The sequence below is a fragment of the Seriola lalandi genome, unplaced genomic scaffold (assembly GCF_002814215.2).
Source record: "Seriola lalandi dorsalis isolate HSWRI2012SDOR001 ecotype SW California unplaced genomic scaffold, Sedor1 jcf7180002054883, whole genome shotgun sequence".
NCBI classification, from domain to species: Eukaryota; Metazoa; Chordata; class Actinopteri; order Carangiformes; family Carangidae; genus Seriola; species Seriola lalandi.
Genome location: NW_019525658.1, coordinates 3,878,786 through 3,901,281, shown reverse-complemented (window position 1 = coordinate 3,901,281; position 22,496 = coordinate 3,878,786). Strand labels below are relative to the sequence as shown.

Here is a 22,496-nt window from a genome sequence, read left to right as displayed (position 1 = left end):
AAAGTTTCCCTTCGGAAAGGATATTTCGTAGTACATGCTAAAAGCTGGTAGCGGAAGATAAACAGAAACCAAGTTCAACATGGCAGAGGTAAGCTAACGATGAATTTGAACCTTATTTTTCATACGTCAGTATGTGAAGAATTTATTAGTAACGTCACAGTTTTTCACGTTTTCTCGGAGTATGTCTGATAGAAAGACAGCGGGAAAGTTGACCACCGTGAGCCTGGTAGCTCACCGGTCGGTCGGTAACTTGCCTGGTAATGTTTACTACATCTTTGCCAACACGCTAGGATATGTATAAAATTACTCATATGCGGCAGTTTCGGAAAAATGTTTTATCTCAACGAGGAGCCAAGCTGCGTATAGATACTAGCTTGGTTTGAGAAGTAATTGGTAATTTGCTAATACCTTATCTACCGGCTTAGCTTGGACATAGAGCAACATACTGGCTCCAGGGCAGGGATGTGGCTGTGGATACATCATTTAAACTTTGTTCCCTGATAGAACAAAGATGGCAGTGTCGGAGGAGTCGCGTGCTGAAGTAGTAACAGTGAACATAAGTTCTCAACAGCTCTGTGGAGACTTGATACATCTCACAGACAACTATATTAGATGGTGGTCTAGTGCTGGAATGACAAACAGTTAATCGACACCCATATAATCATAAGAAATGTGAAACACCTGGATTCCACGCCTTAAATAGTAAATGAGCCTTTTTCACAGCAGACGTTTTGACTTGTCATAATGGGAAGAGCACAGGTATTACTAATTACGTTAATGATGGCTCGCATCTAAAGTGTCCCAGTGAGATGTGGCAGTCATACTGCACACTACAGGACCCTGAGACTGAAGAAGATAAATTAAATTCAGACTTCATTCATTTTATTATTTACACCAAGAGCTGCAGGGATTATTTGATTAATCGATTGACAGAAAATTAAAATGATTTGTTAATTGATTCATCATTTACATCATTTTTAAAATCAAAAATGCAATGCCAATTGAATACGTTGGGATCTTGGACCTTGGTCAGGCAAAACAGGCAAGACATTTAAGCACATCATTTTGTGTTTTACAATATATCTGATTCTATATTAATGAAATTATTGATGGATTAATAGATAACATCATTGGCAGATATTAAAAATAAGCATTACCTTTCAGCTTTGCACCTGCAATTTTTCTACTGTGGCATGTCAACATGTTCCTGTAAAAACCATCTGAATATCTAGCCTTTAATACATTAGCTGTTTGTTTTTTTTACTTTACATCAAACAGCCTGCTTTGTAGAATGTCTTCACAACATGGTGACACTGTAACTATGCTGTAAACATAAAAACCTTGACCAAGATGATACCCATAACACCAGGGTTCATTGTGATTCATACAGATTATGAGAAAAATATGTGCAATTTGGAATAGATTGATTTTTAGATTGTGTAACCCTGAAAGTGTAGAGATGATTAAAATTGTAATCTCTTGTTTCCACAGACTCACAGCTTGCAGGACATGAGGCAACAGGCAGCCATCGCTGCCAAAGTCTTCCTTCAGAGAGACTATACGAATGGCACTGTGTGCCAGTTCCAAACCAAGTTCCCCTCTGAGCTGGAGACCAGGGTAGGATACACCTCTTCACTTTATTATTCACAGTTTTTCCATCATTCTAATGCATAAAAATGGTTGGCAGAGCACCATCTTCTCTCTCCCTTTGACAAACACACAAACCATTGACAATGGATCCATCTGTCATAGTTGGACTGGCCGTCATTGGGAGCACCAGGAAAAATCCTGTCGCATCAGTGGGCCAGTAGACTATGAAAAAATGCATTTTTACTGTCCCCGTCTCTGTCTCTTTACTACCCCTTTCTGAATATCTGTCATTTGCCACACCTTATATATGGTATTACTTAATAATTACAAAAAGAACTTCTGGTTTTACTTCGGCTTTGTATTATCCTTTACATATCTGCTTCCTAGTCATAGTCACAGTAAGAGCTGTAGCCCTTCCCATCATGCACTGAGTGAAAGGCAGAGAAACTAGTCACTAGTCCCTCACAGGGCTCATACAGTATCTAGACACTTTGTTACTAAAATCTAAGGGCCAGTTCAGAGTGTTCTCCATAAACACATGTTAAACCTGTGTGTACACGGAGAACATTCAAACACAGGACTGCTTTGAGGCTGCAGTGTAAACCTTTGAGCCACTCAGTCTGATCGGTTTATTGTAACCTGCAGACTGTAGCTACTCTGAACCAGATCGTTCTGCATTTTCAGATAGGAAGAAAAACATTACCATAGGGATGAAGAAGAGTAATGAAATATTATAATTTTGCTTAATGTTCAGGAAAATACTGCTGAATGGTTCATTTATCATAGCAAATTATCCATATCAGAATGAAGAGTTGCTGTTCTGGCCCTAGGATAAAAAGAGAATTGCTGCTGAAATCCGCATGGAGCCAAAAGTGAAAAATACTGAGGAACCCTTCTGGACTGTGTCCTTATGTGAACTTCATGGTGGAAGTGGGTTAAGAGCAGGCATCGGTAATGATGTGAAGGAGGAAGAGCAGGTCGCTGAGCCTGAACAGGCTCTACGCCACATTAAAGATGGTGCCAGCCAAACAGTCCAGAGTTCGCAGGACACAGAACTGCAGTTTTGAAATGCACGCACCACATGAAAAGAGCAGCTTCACAACACTTCAACCACTTAAACTAGTGGTTTATTGGCACTTCCTTCTTGATTGGGTGGTCTCCCATGTTTTTTGCGAGGATTCGGTTCACACACACACACACACACACACACACACACACACACACACACACACACACACACACACACACACACACGCCCACTAAACTGCAGGACGAATGGTTTTCCTCTGGGAGGTAAAAGCTTGAGTCCCCTACCAAAAATTGTTCTTCCCACATATACTGTATGTTTTTAATGATTTTCTGTAATCCCTGTTTATGAAATATGCAGTATGATGCCAAAGTGTTTAGTGGCTTCCAAATTTAGGCCAGTTGTTTATGTCAGTTTGTGAGGATGTTTGCAGAACACAATGTTCAAAAAAGCTTCATTTTATTTGGGGCAGTGTTTTTTATCCCAATATCTGATTTTTGTCATGTTGTTGCTTTGTTTTGCAAAGGTTTGCATGCTGTAACATCACATTCTTGCAGACAATTATCTCAGGCTGTGGGATTTATTATTTTTGGTAGCTCTTTCCTGTTTAAATACTTTTGGAGAATTGTACCAAAGAACCTGGAAAGCACTGAGTTTTGTAAATGTATTCGGCAGCTTGCTTGCCAAACCATTCAAGAGTGTTTCATTAACCCTAACTGACAGTTTTCTCTGACCTGTATCTAATATTTATATCCTAAGTTTAGGATATGTTTAGTGACAGCTCCAGTTGCCCCCTTCCTCACTTCAATTTGTAAACCCTCTTCAGCTTTGGACTCTCATCAGGCATCAGGCGTAATGGAAAGATGGAAAAATGTGGTTTGAATCGCAGCCTCTGAATTGGAAAATTAGGAGGAGAACAAAGGCTCCCAATGGCGGGTACCAAACACGCCTTAGACTACTGATGTGTTGGAGCTTGTTGTTGCATTCCTTGGGCACAAGGGAGCAGAACATTGGAGGCTTTTCATAGGCTCAGGAGGCCCCTGGCTGGCTCCTCATCTGCTCTGGAGGCTCCTTCATTTTCCCTCCGAATCACAGAAAAATCAGCGGATCCATTCTGGGCCAGCATGGGACTAGTGTCGACACCCCAGTCAAAACCGCCTCTGAGTTCAAACGTCCTCCACCCTCCATCAGTCTTCCCTACAGAAGACTTTCATTTGAGGAATTCTTCAGAAACACTGGTTTGATTATCAGCCAGCTGTGGTTTTAGTTTGTATCCCAAAAAGCTGTCTGCAGTATAGGGAACAGCTGAGCTGCATCTTTATCTTCATCAAGGTGCGTCTGTGCCATTGGCGAAGGAGAAAGCATCAATATTCCTCGATGGATTGTCACCCTGTGTGTCCTGCTTTCAGTGCGTTTGTTGTGTCAGTTATTAAATGAAAACTTTCTGAGACCATATGGCAAAGGCATCCTAATAATTTCAGGTGGTGTTTCCAGTGCGGGAAGGAGGCCCAGCATTCCCTTGATGTATGACCAGTCCAAGAAAATTCAGCCTCTCATTTGTCTAGAGATGGAAAGAGAAGGAGAAAATGATCTTGTGCTATGAAGACAATGTTTCCCCTCGAATATCCTGACAGGGCAGAAAGCACTCACACACCGTGCCTTGTCCTGTGATTTTTAACCCTTTGGTCTTCCTTTATGTTTCCATGTATTTCAGATTGACAAGCAGCAGTTTGAGGAGACAGTGCGGACGCTCAATAACCTGTATGCTGAAGCTGAGAAGCTGGGAAGCCAGTCATATATTGAAGGTTGTCTGGCCTGCCTCACAGCGTATACCATCTTCCTGTGTATGGAGACTCACTATGAAAAGGTGACAGACATTTTAAATGCATAGGTTTAAATACAGAAGTAATGAATGGAGCTAGGTATTCAGAACATAGTACTTTTTGAGGAAGGCTGAATTCTTACTGTGACCGCAGTGGCCCTGCCTATGTCCATGCCTATTGTTGCGGTTGTGGCTTTGACTATGAATACAGCTATTGCTGTGGCTATAAGGCTATGGGTATAGCATTAGCTGTGGCTGTGACTAGCTGGCTATTCTCACAGCACTTAACAGTAACATTGGGAATTGTTAAGACAGCATTGTAACGCCAGACAAGCCAGCCAGGAGACTTCAGAAATAATGTTGCATCACAACATTCACACTGTCGGCATGAAGGTTAGTTAGTGTTACACAAACATGTGTCTCGCAGCCTTGCTAATCAAAACAGCCACAACAAGAGCTACAACCATAACAATGATCACCGCAACAGCCATTGTCATATGTAACCATGCATATAGTCTAATCTGAACTACAGCCTGGCCAAACTAGGGCTGTCACTTTTTCAAAAAAAATCACTTTGAACTGCCATCTTATTTGTCCTTACTAATTCAAAGGTAATCCACATATCCTTGTACATAGATCTTATTTGTCCTCAGGAGTGAGTGTGGCAAAATACAGCCAGTCAGACAAGGTTGTACAGTTGATGTTGCTTTACTTGTTTCTGGTGCCTCTGCTGTCTCATTTAATTGCAGAAGAGTCAACAGATTTGTTATTGTTTTAAAGTAAACAGCCTTAATGTAATTTTACCATCTATGGTGAAAAACCCAAAATACTTCCACACACTGCCTCTCAGATGCTTCAGTGTTGTGATTTTCCGATCGTCGCGACTTTGCTCGCAGTTTTTTGTTTTTTTTCCCAGTTGTATTGTTAATAAAGTTTTAGAAGATAACTTGAACATTTTAGATTGATTTTAGTCTAAAAGAACTGAAAATTAATTACAGACTGACAGGTTGTATGATTACTCGTTTTTAATATACAGAGATGATGTCGACATGACGTAGGCCGAAGATGAATGGAACTTCTATCTTTTTTCCCTTCCCAAATTGTTGAATAAAACTAATCAATACACATTATGTGAAATATTTAAATCTATTGTAATGTATTATTACCCAATAATGTCAAGACAAGGTCCAAACCATTTTTCTTTTGTTGTACCTGCCAAGACATGCTGTAACTATTACTTATTTTTCCGTCACCTGCTCACTTGTCCAAGCTCCTGAGGTCATAGGGTGCGGCCAGCTCCAGGCTCCAGCACTGTTGGCGCTGTGCTGCTACTGGGAAGATGACCCAGGCATACAGGAGGAGAAGTTATCAATTATATTGTTTGAATAAATAAAAAAATATCCCTCACAGTTTCCTAAAGCCCAAGGTGATATATTCACATTACTAGTTTTGTCCGACCAACGGTCCAAAACAACAAGATATTAAATTTACAATGATAGAAAACAGAGAAAAGCAGTAAATCCTCACAATTAAAAAGCTGTGAGTAGGACGTTTTTGGCATTTTTGACTGAACAATGGCTTCAGGGACAACTTTGGACTATTGTATTATGGCCAATATTGAGACAATGTGTAACATCTGAGAATTATGACCTCTTAATGAGTTTCCAGAAAAAGTATAATTTTGGTAAAACTCGTATACAATATGGGCACAGATATTTAAAAATATCAAAAGATACCCAGCCCTAATAATGAACATGCTGGATCTTGTTCTGGCTTCTGCTTGTAGACATATTAATGACACTCTATAGTCGACATTGAAGATGATTGAGGCGGTTTAGTGCTGTAAGCAGTTGTGTTGCTGCTGTGTGGAATCTTTGAGCTTGGCTGTAAATCAACAATTTTATGACCTCTATGAGAGCTGGCAAATAAATTGTATTTATAGTCAACTAAAATCCCTTTTGGCCCAGTTCATATGGAATGTAAATGGATCAGTATGTCAGTGGTCTTTTCTTGTCTTATGCATTCGTCTTTCAGTGGACAGAAGTGTACAGGGATAAAAAACATTTGGCTTGGTTTGTGTTTTATGAGCACTCATAAAGTCATGCAATTTAAATTGACTGGTCATTACCAAAGTAAAAATGAAGTCTGTTATTCAGCACTTCAGCTCAAGAATGTGGTGGGGTTAGCTAGTTGGATCCTCTTGTCGCCTACTTAGCCAGACAGAGATTTGCTAGTTAGATTCCAGGTATCAGCAGTACAGTGTGTTTGTTTCACAGGTCAGATAAGACTGTGCATCATGCAGGAATTCAGTTTTCTTTTTCCTGTTCACACAACCACTTCAATCACCTTTTGTGTGTATAACCAAATGCAACAGCATGAGTAACTTTGAGGAAACGCTGTCATTGTGTGCACCATTATCCTCATCACATTCATCACACTTTGCCTTCACATGTGTATAGGTGTATGCAAACGTTTGGGCAAATAACTTGTTGATTGTTGTTGATTCTCAAGTGAAAATAAGTAATTACATAACCACCACCACCACCACCAGCCCCCTGCAAACAATTTGTGTAGACAGCTAAGAGGCTTTCTTTCTATTTTTGATTTAAGATTTTTCACCCACGCTTCCCTGCACACACAGCATGTTTAAGATCTACCCACAGATTTTCAGTGATGTTCAGGTCAGGGCACAATGGGGGGGTCGCTCCGAAAGCTTTAGCTTGTTTTTCTTAAAGTCGTTCCTGCTTTGATTCATGTCGTTCATGACGTTCATGTCTGCTTTGGATCATTGTCCTGTTGTAGAAAGCCTGCCTCTTTCCACTGTCAGTTTGTTGACTGACTGTAGGACATTTGTATCCAGAGTTTGTTGACATTTAGTGGAATCCATTCTACCATCAAAAACAAGTCTGACCAGATATTTGATACCAACCTGTGTAAAGTATAGTTTTTAATTACACCCTAATCTCAAATTATGAAATTATGAATATTAAAACAAAGAACATGTTTAAGACTACATTGGTTGCAGCATGTTAATGCGAGTCTCGTATGTACTTGAAGAAAAATATAAGGAAGCATAAGGATGATGTATCAAGCAGAATAAAACCTTCAGGTATCCATGTTTTTATCATTCTACATTCTACCAGTCTGGTTTAAGCAGGTTTAAGCAGGTATAAGGGGTTGAATGTCTTACTCATACTCATACTTTGATTGATGGAACTAAAAGAGACATTTATTAAAAATGTCATACATTACTAATCTAAGTCTACAGCCAAATGATGGGGTCAGGATTAGCTAGGATTAGAAAAGCTAATCTTATTGTGCAAAATAATTTGATGTCAATCCTGAATTCTCTCTGAAGGAATACCTGTTTTAATATGTTGCTTTTAAAATAACTAAAATGAGAAATTCAGGTTCTTAAATTATCAAAGTGAAGCGTATGCATTCTCTGAGAGTTTAGCATACCACTGGATTGCGGTCAATGTGAAACGACATCTGAAACTGTGATCTCTGTCTGTCCTTTTAGGTTTTGAAGAAGATTGCAAAGTACATTCAGGAGCAGAATGACAAGATCTATGCACCACGAGGCCTCCTGCTCACCGACCCCATCGAGAGAGGCCTGCGAGTTGTATCCTACACTTCAGTGTCTGTTATACCCAGGAAATACAGTTTCTTATCTTCTCTCAGGTGTTAATTTTCCATATGCCACGTGTAGCTGTTCAGTAATATATTTATGTTTCCCTCCATTGCAAACAATGAGCTCCTAGATAACACAATGAAAGCAACATGAGAGCAGGCTTAAAACCAGAGCACCAACCTTGCAAACATTAGAGACACAGTTAAGGGTCAAAGCCACATTGTTTTTACAATAGAAAAAAAAACCAACCTTTTGGGGCAAGAATGAGCATGTTCAGAATATTTTGAGCAAATGTAACTTGTTAAACGTACCCTGAGATCAGGAAATGTGAAGGTAATCGCACCCGAGTTTTAAGTAGAACAAGGAGCTTTCACAATGACCTAATAGATGTAGTGATTTACAGGCCGTCTGCCCCCACTGTGTCTTTCCCTGTAACTGCTGGATGAAAATGGAAAGCAGCAGTCTGGGCAGCTTACAGGAAATCCAGAGCTATGTAGGGATACCCTGTAAAAACACCAGATAAAAGTTAGTATGTAATCCATAGCATCTGCATAAAATCAGCGGGTGCACCAACATCCTGGCTTTACCAGCATGTGTTTGTGGGGTGACTCAACATCCCAATTAATTGCAACTGGGCGGCAGTGGGAGATTAGGGATAACAAAATATGACTGAAATTGTTCACAGCCGAGCTTTGTTCCCTCTCGTGCCTATGATTTTATAGGGTTGACAGTGATCTGGATTATTTCTCCGACACTGTCAAGCTGCTTTGCTGACTTTGGCCCAGGAGCACTGGGAGATTGACAGGAATGTCCTACCTGAACTGTTGCTTTAACATTTGACTCAAGGAAATATGATGATCATATTTGTAATGTTCTGAAAATGTATGTTTCCCTCCAGGACTGAGGGGTTGAAATTATTTTTAATCACTTACAGTCCCCTCTCTTTATGTTAAACTGAGACAGCTATAGAGAGCTTATATCAAGAAAAGGCTGGGAAATGCTGTTTGTTAAAGGCCGCTAAAAATATAAATAATTAAAAAAAAAAGTTTGTCAAATAAGTCCCATCCTTATCTAAACATACGAAGCGAGCCAGGCAGGATACTGTTGAGAGAGGCTCTGTCTCAAGGCTGGATTTGTGGTTATTAGCATAGTTCCGAATTATTTTGAGTGGGTTTTCTTACGGCTGGAACATTACTCTGAAGTTCCGGTTTCACTTGGACTCTGTTTTGCTCATGATCACGGTTACAGATTTTCTTTTTTCTTTTTTTTCTTTTTTTTTTTTTAATTATTCCAAAAATCTGGTCTTTGACTTTTTAAACAAAACAGTTTTAAAGTCAAGCAAAATGAGGAATCATTTACACCTAGTGAGCCCTGAACAACACCTGCCCAGAGGCTTGAAGGAAAGTCTCTTTTTCCACAATAATGTCCAAAAACCGTTTCATCTTCCGTTTAAATTGCTCTGTACCATTATAGTTTATATTTCCTCATGTAAAAAGTGAGGAGAATTCAAATTTCAGTTGGTTGTAATTAAATGTAAAATGAAGCCAACCTTGCTCCAGATGGTTTTCCTTGACTGAATCCTATTAAGATTGAGGTCACCATCTTTGAAGACAGAAGTCTGACTAGATAAAAGCTGCCACGGTGAGTGTCATAATTAACATTCCCTTTTTACACAGTCTTACTAGTACAGACCTGATGCTGGCCTGTTAAACATGTTCTCACACAAACAACATTTAAGCATCCAAGGACATTTTTTTAATTATAAAACACATTTTCTGATTCATTTTTGGGAAATATTACAAACAAAGGGGCTTGAGTCAAAGAGCAGTAATAAAATAGGTTCAATCTTTACGTGCCCGGCTATCCATTACTGACATGCAGAATGCCTCCTCATTCAAAGAAAAATCCCACATCAAAGTTAAAAGCATCTGTGAGTAATATCAATTAACTGCTTTACCGCTAGGAGGGTTGTTTTATCAGCGATTAAAAGGATAATCCTGCTTACTTTACGACTTCACGTTGCATATTGCTCAGTGTTTTGTCACTTACTTCACCTATGCATATATAGTCCACTGTCCAGAGCACACATTCACTGTGGTCGAAATCTTGCGACCTGAAGAAATATGTTCACCAGGAGTTCAGATTCAGATGTTTCAAACAAAAAAGTATTTATTTGAAAGCTTGGTGCCAAGGAGAAAATGATGAGCAGCACAAAACAAGTGAATCATAGTTTCACACCAGTTTCTGGGGATGTCTTGTCCAGCAGGGTGTATATAAACCAGATGTCACATGTCCTTATCTCACTATTGTTATATTTGTCTTCCTTTTTGTCCTTCTTCACTCATACTTTTCTGGAACTGGAATTGGACAGTTTCCACTAAGTTACACTCCTCCTTACATTCTTATGTACACAACCTTGGCTACCCTCGCTACAGTGGATAAAGGTGGCTCCATCTAGACACCATCAGTCATAATAGAAGCTGCATTTTACACCATTGTCTAAAATTGTGAGGTTGTTATGATCTGAACTCGTGGAGCCCAGTAGCTGAGCCCAAAAAGTGATGAAGTGCCTGAAGCACTCTTACTACAGTTACATGTATTTAAGTAGCTGTAAGCAAACAATTACTACATTTTAGTTAAAATAGCCCATTTCCTTGTTTACTTTGCTGCCGGGGCTTCTACTGCATTCATGTCAAATCGGAGGAAGCTGGAGAGTCAGATATGGTGACTCAGTTTGAAAGCATTGTTTGCTGCCTGAGAACAAAGTAGGAAGCAAGAATTACAGCTTTAATGTCGGACACACAATGTAAGGAATAGCATAAAATGTTAATGCATGTTATATTTCTGTCTACAAAGCTTCCTTATGTTATTTATTATTATAAATCAGCCAAAATGAAATTGCAGTGGATATTTCACATTTTCATATTGTTATTATTATTATTGTTCTCACATTTCATGTTGTTAATGTGAATGATTCTTCTGAGTAGGCAGGTTGTATTTACTGAGATTTTAAAGACATGAATGCAGCAGGGTACAGGAGCTGTCTTGCTCATAGTCATTAAAATCTCAACTCCCACAGATTTCCGACAATAGATAATAGAGACACACAACCGATGGTCTATGTTGTAAGAGGGTTTGGTCTTTGTAAAAACATATTCAGTGTTAACTTGTGTAGTACTGCACAGTAACATCTGAAGACCTTGTTATTCTAACCATAATAAAACAACAGGTTTTCATTGCGTGCCGGTGGCTAAGATTTTAACTAATCATTTAACAGATGTTTTCATCCAGAAGCTCTGGTGAGTCCGGGTGACTTCTTCACTGTGTTAAGTTTAATTCCACTTTCAGGAAGCCTCGTCATAATTGGTGGCAGCTGGCACTTTGTCGCAACTTTGGACTATTTTTTGTTTTTAAAGCTTTGCTTGTGACTGAAGATGGAGGAGAGGTTCCCAGGAACAGCTGTTCATTCAGAGACATTCTGTATCTGCATTTTGATTTCTTAAATTTAGAACAGTGTCTGAGGGGGTGTGAGGGACGTACTGGAAAGCTATTGTAGATAGAGAGAGGGAGAGAGAAAGAGGGAGACACATAACTGTAACCTAACTGAAAGAACATAGGGCTGCTTCAGGATGGCTCTTGGGTTTATGCTGTCAAGCAAATGGCGTAAAAAGGACCTGAATGAACAATCATGAAAGTCTGTCATACACAGGTTACATTCACTTATATGCTGTGATGCGCAACTTACACATACAGCAACATAGGACCAAATTACATTTACCATTCCTGCATTTTCTTTTAAAACGATTCAGTGTCACCTTGATGCAGAATATCTGCCAGCATACGTCCCAAACATTTATTCCTTTTTTGATGTATCCAATCTTCCTTTTTGTCCTTCAGTTTCATTACACTGCAAATAAGAGCTTGTTAAGACCAGCTCATCCAGGAAGTCTCTAAAAATGATTATATGAGGTTGTGTCTTACATTTGAACACAAACATTTTCTGGGAAATGTTTTTCATAGAAATATTGTCTTCCTCATTTTCCCTATACCTTTATAAAATGACTTTCATTAAGAGCATTCCTCAGCAGTTGTCATTCCATGTCACTTTTTTACTTTGTTTTGTTTGAATGCTAAAACCTTCTGAGACAACACCGTCTGATCATGAACCACAGATGGCTTTTATATATCTTCAGATTTTTCGCCCTGGCGGACGCCTCACGGTCTTTGACTCAGGAGAACATCTCATCCCATAAATTGTTTAAATCTCTGTTACAGTAAATCCCTTCTTTTTTCTTGTGCACAGAAGAAGACAGTGAAGCTCATTGTGTGGTGTCATCCTAAGATCTGTTGGGCTCATATCATACTGAAAAGTACTTTGTATAGATGCTGGACAGACCCCAGTCTCCACTGTAGCGTAGACACCACCATCATGCAGAGTAAGACATACCCCATAAATATTTGACCTGTGGGGAATGTTGTATTTGGCATAATTTCTGAGTCCATAGATCCTTGTGGATGGATAAACCATTGCCCTACTACCATACAGATGTATACAGGGATTAATCTTCTCGTTCGAAATTCCTGCTGAGCGCCTTGATACATACACATGTCCTGTTGAGGAATGTAAACCCAGCTCTTTTATAAGTAGCTGTTGAAAGAAGAGTGCACTGGAGCTTTGCCATGGTCAAAGACGAGGTAGACCACAGCCGGCAGGCAGACTGAACATACATACAGTGTATCCATCCCACCCAGTGTTTAAGCCTCTTAATCCCGCATGGTCTCATCTCCTGTCTCCTCCAGGCTTAGACTGGTACATCACCTATCAGAGCAATATCAGCCTTTTAATTAAAAGTTGTGTTGGCCATCAAGTCGTTATTAAGCTCTGTCACAATGTGAGCTTTTTTAAAAAAAAAAAAAGCTTTACTCAATATTTATATTTATCGTAGTAGTAATCCCACAAAGAATTATCTCTGCAGAGCATTTTAACATCTTTCAGTTTTGTTTTTATTTTACATCCCACAACTTTACTGTTTTGATTCACTCCCACAGCTCTCAGTGTTGGTTTCAGCCACAGTCAGCAGCTGGTTTCAGCCAAAAAGCACTAAAAACCCAGCGCACACAACTAGCTGTTGAACATAATGGAGCATTTAATTGCCATAGTGACAGATAACTTCTCTCAGGTGTTGAAGACTGAAACAGGGCTGAAAGGAGAGGCAGTTTAGAATTATTCATCAGGTGGTCAGATACATGATTCCAAAGTAATGTTGACTGTTGGATCTTAAAGATCAGCTGTTTGCTGCACAGTTGGATCACAGTTCTGACTATTGTGGGTTCATTACTACAGATAACCCTTTTTACATACTACTATACATAGTCATTTGAATAGTTGTAAATATATAAAATATTGATTGATATATCTATAAGTATCCCGTGATTGGAGACTTTCCACTCTGATAAACATGAAACACAAAAATTAAAGCTGCTTTTCTTTTTTTTTTTTACTTATTATTAATTTAGTTTTAATTGCTTGAGCCTTTTTGGCTTGAAAGTGGGAAAGCATAAATAAAAGTTGACTTGATAATTTGTCTCCTGTAGCTCCGGATCCAAATATTACCAGCACCAACCATCATCACATACCTATCAAACCGTCCTCTCCCATCCTCTCGCCTTTCCCATTATGGCTGAAGGCCTGACAAGTTTAAAGCGGGACTTTTTGTTTTGGCCGGGAGCCTACCAGGTGAAGGGCTGAACAGTGTGATGGATCAGCCTCTAGTGGGATGACTGCAGTGTAGCAAAACCAGACTTGGCCCGCACAGCTCCTGACTGCTGAGCATTCATTCAGAGGCAGATGGCGCCAAGTCGATGTCCTGGCATCTTGTCCAAAAGACATTCTGCTCCTGATAAGGTGTCGTTTGGCTCAGCATACAAACTCGCCGACTGGCCACAGCACGCCAGCAAACCTGTAAATTAGGCTGCACACATGAGAATATTTAGTGTCAGTGGGGAATGTTGGACAAGGCGGTTACATAAATGGTATTCATCATTCGTGTGTTGTTCTTTTCATTCCCTGAAATGAAACGAGTTTTTCCTCACCTGCAAAGAGTATTTTTACAGGCCGAACTAATGGACATTTTTCATTGAAATACATAGCTTACATTTTTATTGGCTGTTTCTTCACATTTGATAAAGCGTTTGTACAGCACTTTGGTCGGCATATGTCATATTAACATGTTCATTATAAATACCTGACAGAACAATACCTGCTTTTGATACCAGTGCTTATATAAGATTGAAATCAAACGCCCTCTGTATTTGATGCTTGTTGTGTAAACGGTGCCAGCTCACTCAGGGCTCTGCTTGCAGTGAGCCAGCAAACAGAACTGTAAATAACTATCAGTGTCAGTCAGGCCAGAGACAGTTTATGTTCTGTGTAAAGGGAAAATACACCAACTAAAAAGTTCCTGTAGATGAAAACGGAGAAAAAGTGACGGTACATTAATGTCAGGAACCACATCCCATAGTGTGTGACCCGGAGTCTTGGCTAACATCACCACAATTATGTGAATGCAGAAATCTAATGCAGACCTGAAACCATTGGAAAAGTGCAGAAGTTGAAGCACTGAAACGGTCTGAAGTGTCAGTTGAGGCTTTAGCATTGAAAGGAGTCTGTTGAGGTGTTATTGATGAAATCAGTTGACGTGTCAGTTAAAAATTGATATCTGCAATAAGATTAAGTTTCAAGTGAAGTGAAGGTGATAAAAACAAATGCACTGTTGACAGCTAACCAAACTGTCAGTGGAAGATTCAGATAAAAGCAGTGGACATGAAAGCACAGAAAGCAAGTGAACGGTCAGTTTAACAGGAGAGTGATGAGCTTCGTCGTAGGCAGAAATTTTGACTTGTTATGGAAACAGAAGCAAAAGAAACTGGAAAATGCAACAGTTACATTCAAGCCTTCTACTGAGAAAGTGCACTGGACAGTTTAAAAACGCATTAAAATGTTTTAGAACATTAAGTATTTGCATGTGAGCTGTATGAAAATTTAACTTAGGCTACGTCCACACTACTACGTTTTCATTTTAAAACGGACGACCGTTTTAGCTCTGTATCAGAAACAGTCTCACTAACACATGAAAATGCATACATACTTGACCAGCAAAGGCAGATGCAGTGTTAAAATGCAGAGTTTAACTCCTTAACAGCTGCTAGCAAAAACAACAAGGTCACTTGAAGTTCATTATTTCTTGATTTATTCACCTATGGTGGTCGGGGCAGATAAGACCCAATTACGGAGCGATTGTGTGTGTCTATGTCATCGTTTCCAAAGGTCTCCGTTTTCGCCTGTCCACACTGCAATGCAACCCCGGAGTTTTCAAACTAAAACGGGGCCAGCAGTGTTAACATAAGTCTCCGGTTTCAGGGCTTGGAAACTGCGGAGCAGTGTGGACGGGAGGTGAAAACGTAGCAAAAGAGATGCGTTTTAAAACTAAATGTAGTAGAGAGAGAGTTCAAGCACTTAAGTAGTTGAACTGTCAGCTGAAGCCCTGAAGGGGTTTGAAGTGTCAGTTGAAATGTATATTTTAAGAGGCCGACCTCTGGTTCACTGACCTTTTGTTTACTAGAGCTCTAGAGAGAAGCCTGAGAGAGGAGATGTAAAACTACATTGATGTGGTTCTTAAAACCGCAAATATATCTTATTATGGATCAACACTTGAAATAAAACACTGGAGAAGTGTAAAAGATAGGACCTTTTAAAAAGAGATAGGTGTTCAGTTTAATAGTTAGCGTTAAAATCAGTCAAACGTTAGTTGAAGATAAAGTGTCAGTTGAAATATAAGCAACTTATATGCGGGTTGATGGTTAATTAAGTATTGAAAGGAGTTTAGGTGCAGTGAGCTGAAGTATCAGGTAAAGACAAAGAGATAAAACTGTTGAAATGTAAGTCAACATGTTGAGAGCAGCTGAATGTCAGTTCAAGTGGAAGTCTCGCATCATTAATGACTGCATTCTATTTAGTTGGGCCACCTCAGGGCCACTTACTGAGCATGCTGACTACTGCAACGGTTTACTAGTACATCTACATGCAACAGAGTCGTTGGTATTGTTATCAGTTACATGTACGTTTCTAACTAATCTTTCTGTTTCTGTCACAGCTGTTTAGCTGAGCGTAGCCGCCCAGCACCAGTGCCCAGCTCCCTGAGGACCACCCAGACCTGCACCCTTAATACCGCGTCTCTACAATCTGTCCCTTTCCACTAATCGTCATGTGCATGTCCCATTCAGAGTATCCTTTGTGACCAAGTTTGAGATTTCGTACCCGACAGTTATTCATGTGTTATTTGGTTATTATTTGTGATATCTCTGTCTGCGTTTAATAGTTTTCAGTTGAAGTCTGTTATATGCCTGTATTAAGTTTGAGAAAAGCAAAGGATGTCATGCAAAACCTGGACTAACTCACCTACAGAATTTATTGACATTCAAGTTTTTGAGTATTTCTGGAAGTGTGAACTTTTCTATATTTCTTTCTTTTTTGGACATTCCTTTTTGAATAATGAAGCCAAAATACAGGGTAACTTATTTTTATGAAGGTTTATACAACTCACCCACACCCATGCTTTAAGTGATTGTGTTGGCTTAACCACAGAAACAAGGAACTCTAGTTATCAGTGTGGTTTTCTGCATGTGCCGCTATTCACCGTTTCTTTACTTTTATTCTTATTCATGTATTCCTGCAAGGGTGCTTGTTTTAGTGTATGACCTTTTCTGCATGTTTCCTTTTGTAGGGTTTGATCTTATATTTACCACTGTGACTGCTTAACTTTGTCGGGATCCAAACATTCCAGTCAAACGGTCACAGATTCAAATATTCATGTACATCTTTCCTATTTATGCATTGATTTAAGAGATTCTTCTTTTGCTTTTTGAAAAGCCAAAACTTGTGCTTGCTCTGTATTTAGCATGTACTATTGTTAATGCAACTCCTCATGTCATGGTTATTTTTTTATTTGTAAACTGTGCTATGCATGGTGTTTGGTGACTACTGTTGATTTTTGAATCATGTCTAATAAGCATATAATTCATATATTAGTGAGGTTGCCTTTGACCGAAGTATTTAAAGTGCTCTTGTTAGTTGACAGTGCCTGTAATGGCTTTGAATGTTGCCTTTGTGTAAGTCTAAAGGTCCCGGTCACACCAGGATTTAACACAGCAAAGTTTTTCAGCAGTTTTTCCAGGCGAATTCACACGATTAGTGGATTCACTCGTGGGGGCAAAAAGTCTATCAGCACAAATATGCATCATGTTCAACATAGGTGAACTTTTTCCTGCCAATATGCTCTGTTGACCAATAGCAAACAGTCTTGACAGTGATGTGCTTTGAAGGGATAGAGATCTGGATCCAGAAAATCCAAAATTGAGGAAGCAATCATAGCTTATTTACCTCTGTTGTACCATTCACTTTAACTTAACCCTCCTCTGGAGAGTATGAACTGCTCCACAGTAGGGGAATGGTTTTTATGAGACAGGAGTACAAATACATCTTTTGGGTAAACTGACAACGGACGCTTCTGTCGGATTGGCTAAAACCAACAACGCATACCTGTTTATTTGCACATAAAGTGGGGAAGTGAGATCCAGTCACAAGTGCTCACTCGAGACGCATGTGGAGATGCATTTTAAAGCCAGGTGAGAACCGACGTGTTTAAAGCTGACCACTTATGATTAGATCACTGAAGACCCATTTTAATGCTAGGTCTGAACTTAGCTCGTTGTGCTTTATTTGTCATGTTGAGTAAAAGAAAAGGGTGCACAGAATGTCGGGGTAGGAAACAGAACAGTGCAGAGAAAATAACGAAAAGTGGCAGTTAGCTCAGAAGCTAGCCCTGCGAGTACGGTCACTATGTCTCAAAACTTCTAGAGCTAATATTTCACAAAGCCATATCAAGTATTTTCACTGTGTCATTTTCTGGTGTGATCATGTCTAAACAGTGAGATTATGTCAGTCAGCTCTGGATTTTTGACTAAACTAAAGCAACTAAATTTCATGTTTTATGATTCTTAACTGTCTGTTATTTAGGCAGGAGATGCTCAGTTTATGTTAGTGAAACCTTAGCAAAGGTTGAATACGCTGTACACATGGCTGGACATGTTCAGATGCTCAGAAGCTAAAGGATGAACACTTATCTTGAATTATGATTTTTGTAAATAAAGTTTCATTAATAATTTTGATTTAGCTCATACTTTATTTATCTAGTTCTGTTAATCGAACTTTTCTAGGTTCTTTTTTCATTTGAAATTGAAATGTTTTATTAATCCAGAAGTTGTATCCTCATAAATAAAACTTGTACATATTTTACACCATATTGGTTTCTGTTTTTATTTTGGTGTTGATAGTCAATGTATAGTTTACGTTTTACAAGCACACTTACACACTTGAGAGAAGTGCTATGAGACACAGTTCCTGGTGCTTGTTATGATTTAGATGCAGAAAACTTAAAAACTGAGAGCTGAATGAACTCCAGGGCTTCGTTTCAACTTGGTTTCCTTTCAAGGGCGGTATTCTGTGTTGTCTCTAAGAGTTATATAGCAGGAAAGCTCTCCTGATTCCTCCAGAGCTGCACTATTTCTCACAGTGGAGATGAACCCTGACCAGACGAGGTTATATTCTCACAGGAACAGCAGAGTGATGCATCGAGGAGGCGAGCCATCCTTCAACTGTGTGAACCTGAGTTTAAGAAGTTGGGTTTGCAAACTGATCTCTATCAAAGGAAAGCAAGATAACCTAAAGAAAGATTGATTTGTAGCCCACAAATACTATTTTTAGTAACGGTAACAGTGCTTCTAGTGGTATATAATGAATTTGTTGGAAGGTACTTTTAATTTATCTTTCACTTCTTCAGCAATGAGGATTACATCAAGATCACGTCTGTACAGTACACTTGTGTTATTGAATACTGACTGCACACAAGACTGGACTACCAACTGGACAAAGGGGCAACTGGCTTCAGGCCCCGGAGGCCCCAGGTGGCTTTTTCACTAATGTGACTTGCACATTTGTGTGTTACTATGTAACAGAACAGGGGTTCTGGTTCCTTGTTGAGATTTAATGGTATTGTTCGCCCAGCATAATGTACAATATGTCACATTCCACCAGTGAACTTCACCGGCAATCCCATCTACACTATTTAAAAAACTTTTTTTATAAGGAGCCACTACAAATCACATGTTTAGTAATTTGTCTTGCGTCTCTTTGTGTTTGGAAGCCACTAAATGGCCGTACTAGCGCATTGCATGTTAACCCAGGCTCATGTGCCATTGTTTTCTGGCTGCTGCTCAACAAACTTACAATGTACTATTTCAACTCAGAGAAAGTGTTTGCCTTGGGGCCCTGTCAGACTTGTAAACACATCAGTCATTCAGAGAAGCTGTCTACAACTTTTCTATGCAAACTTAACTTTGTGGCCACAAAGGAGTTCATGGGTTTGTGTTGATAGCCCTGTGATAAACTGGTGATTTGCCTGTCTTTATTCTGGTGCCCACCAAGTGCATGCTGGTTACAGACAACACTACAAAAATGAACCTTAACTTAAAGGTTCTATATGTAACATTCAGAAAACCCTTGTTATTAATGACACCTACAGCCATAAAGTGAACTGCTGTCAGCTTCCTGTTGCTCGTGCACATGCTTGTACTAGGCATCATAGATAATATATAAGATGGATGTAGGCTCTGTGATGTCACAGAGTGGCAGTGCCTGACTCCGCCCTAACCAGTGGCTAATCCACAAATAGACAAAGAGCAGTGCAAGTGCATGTCAGTTTGTGGCAGGCATAGGCTCACCCACCTATCACTCGAAGCGATACGCCCACAGTTATGCATAACTTAAAGCTTTAATAACATTTAAAGGAGTGAGTTTCATAAACATTCTCCCCCCGTACAGTTGTTATGAAGGAGGAAACTAGCTATTTTGGCGCATAGTGTTGGTTTCATTTTTCGGGTTGCCACTTGGTAGACACAAGTAAGCCACCTCGCTGTTGGCCAAAACACTGACGCGACATAAACAAGACTGAACATGATTAACCAGCATCACGTTGAGAGATGAGGTAACTAAAGTTACACTGTCATAAAAACCTTTGTCTGTGTTGTGCTCAGAGCCAGTTGTTTGTTGATGTTAGCGTTAGCATTTCTGAGTTAACGTCAGCACACTGTTGGTGCGTAGGGGAGAGAGGCACTCAGGCAATCGTTGGCGTTCATTGGCAATAAAACAGTGATTAACACATGTAAGTTGCTTCACAACCTTACATATACCACCTGTGAGATTTCCAAGGCCAAGCATGAACTTTCATGATCAAGCACACTATTGAGCCAAAAAAAATTTAACATTTTTTCTAAAATCTTAATGGCGGCATCTTGATAGTTACTACATTCCTCCTGATCTTCACAGCATCACTGCCTTTTTCTATTTAATGGGGTTTTTATTAGCCACATATTGGTTTGTGTGTGTGTTTCACCTCATTACTGCCTTTGTTTTTTATTTGACTCTTAAACCAATAACCCGCCCTGTGACCTGAACCTGGAACAGAGTAGCACCCTGGGTTTTTCCTGTAGAAATCTGATCTCCTGACAGAGGGTTGTCAAAGTTTTCAGTTGAGGCTCAGTAAAGGATCAAATCAACTATCCTGTTACTGTGCAAAAGCAGCCGAAGTGGAGAATAGAAATGATGCCATTCAGATCTCAGGGAAATTATGTAATAATATGTGATGATTATTGTTTTGTTTTATAATGGAAAAAAAAACCCAATCATATTTCCCTCCCATGGGTTGGCCATCACTATTTGTTGGGAATGTCATGGAATTTTGACAAAGACAATTGGGGAATTTGATAAATCCTTCAAGAAACGATTCACATTAGATGGATATACTGTGTTTTACAATCGTTCCTTCTGCAATAAATCGTGGTTTTCAGCAGTTTGCTTCCATAGAAAGCTGCAGCCCAAAATGAGGAGGCCTCGAAATGAGTACTACTTTTCTGATATGGAAAGCAAACCACCAAGGACGAAGAATCTTAGGATATGGAAGCACACCAATTTACTTTAAATAACTCACAAAAAATGTCTTACATCAGGCCCAGAGTGGGACCCCACTGCCCTCCTCTTTCTGCCAACCACACGCATATAAAACATGATCCCAGCTCTCAGTGGCCTCATTGAACAAGATGTGACATTTCTTCAAGCATGTCTGTCAGACGGAAATCTCTTTGTCAACACCAGGTCTGAAGAATAATCCTTTGGATATAAAACTGTATTATGCAAGATCCTCATATTTTAATCTCTCATTGTTCCATTTCATAGAAAAAAGACTTGCAGACTCACTTTAGCGATTTAATGATCAGGTGCAAACAAGGTCCTCACACAAACTGCGTCTTGTTGAGAGAAGCTGAGGCGCAAGAGGCTCCTAAGTTATTTCAGTTCATATCCAAAAGGTGAGAAACGTGTGATAGTTGTGGAAGAAAAGTAAATGTGTCAGTCTTCAGTCCATATTTGATCGTTCTGAATGTGTGCAGTTTTACTTGATTCCATTTGTCAGTAGCTCACTGTACTTTACTCTTTGTAAATGTGGCTACTCTAAACATATGGATGTTGATCCTTCTACTATTAAAGTTAGTAAAATACCTACATACACATACACACACACCCACATAATGCATGAAGGGATACAGTATGTCTATTATGTATGTATACAGAAACTATCATGGCAAATATAGAGGACAAAGACTAATGAAGTCCACAAAGATAAGGATCACATCCACACATGCTATGAAGTTGGCAATTAAATATTTAGGGTTGTAACTGATGATCTCTTTTCTTATCAATTTATCTGTAATATAATAATAACAATAATGTAAATAATCCCAGTTCATTTTGCTCTTGTAAAAAAAGTCTTTTGAAATGCTGTTATTTTGATTCCACACATTCTTTTTCCTTGTCAAAACTGGTTGCCTACATTACCCACAATGCAACCCACCTATTGTTGGTTTGATTGTGTGTTATGCTGGCAGCAGCTGTTGTAGCCTTGAGATGAGGAGCAGCTACAGAGCTCTGGAGAGTTCACTTCTTTTTAACTCCACACATCCAGATTCTTTGTATTTTCAAACTTGTGGTCCTCAGTCCCAACCAACGCGGACTCAAGTGACATCACGTGAGGCAACTTTTTACATACAACATCTGGAGACAGGCTTTTTAAAATCAGTGGAGTTCCCCTTTAAATGCCTATTGTTGCACAAGTTGACGTATTGAGACTTCTTATTTTTTTACAATCATAAAAGACTGATTTAGACTGTTTACTTGTAATAAATGTTTGTCATTTTTGCCTTAAAATGCCTTAAATGAATAATTAAATTCAAAATTGTTGCTTGCTTGTTTGCTT

The 22,496-nt window shown here is 39.3% G+C and overlaps 1 protein-coding gene across 1 annotated transcript; it reads left to right on the top strand.

The window, feature by feature from the left end:
- Positions 1–11: 11 nt before the first annotated feature.
- LOC111648037 (golgin subfamily A member 7) lies at positions 12–18,427 on the top strand. Its single transcript, XM_023397786.2, has 6 exons — positions 12–88; positions 1,492–1,617; positions 4,332–4,484; positions 7,963–8,064; positions 9,662–9,714; positions 16,227–18,427. Exons 1-5 carry the CDS (start codon positions 80–82, stop codon positions 9,701–9,703), a joined length of 432 nt encoding a protein of 143 aa, XP_023253554.1. The 5' UTR covers positions 12–79; the 3' UTR covers positions 9,704–9,714; positions 16,227–18,427.
- Positions 18,428–22,496: the final 4,069 nt, after the last annotated feature.

Coding starts and splice junctions, on each gene's coding strand:
- LOC111648037 (XM_023397786.2), top strand. Junction 1,618..4,331: donor CCTCTGAGCTGGAGACCAGG/GTAGGATACACC, acceptor CATGTATTTCAG/ATTGACAAGCAGCAGTTTGA. Junction 8,065..9,661: donor TCGAGAGAGGCCTGCGAGTT/GTATCCTACACT, acceptor AATCCTATTAAG/ATTGAGGTCACCATCTTTGA.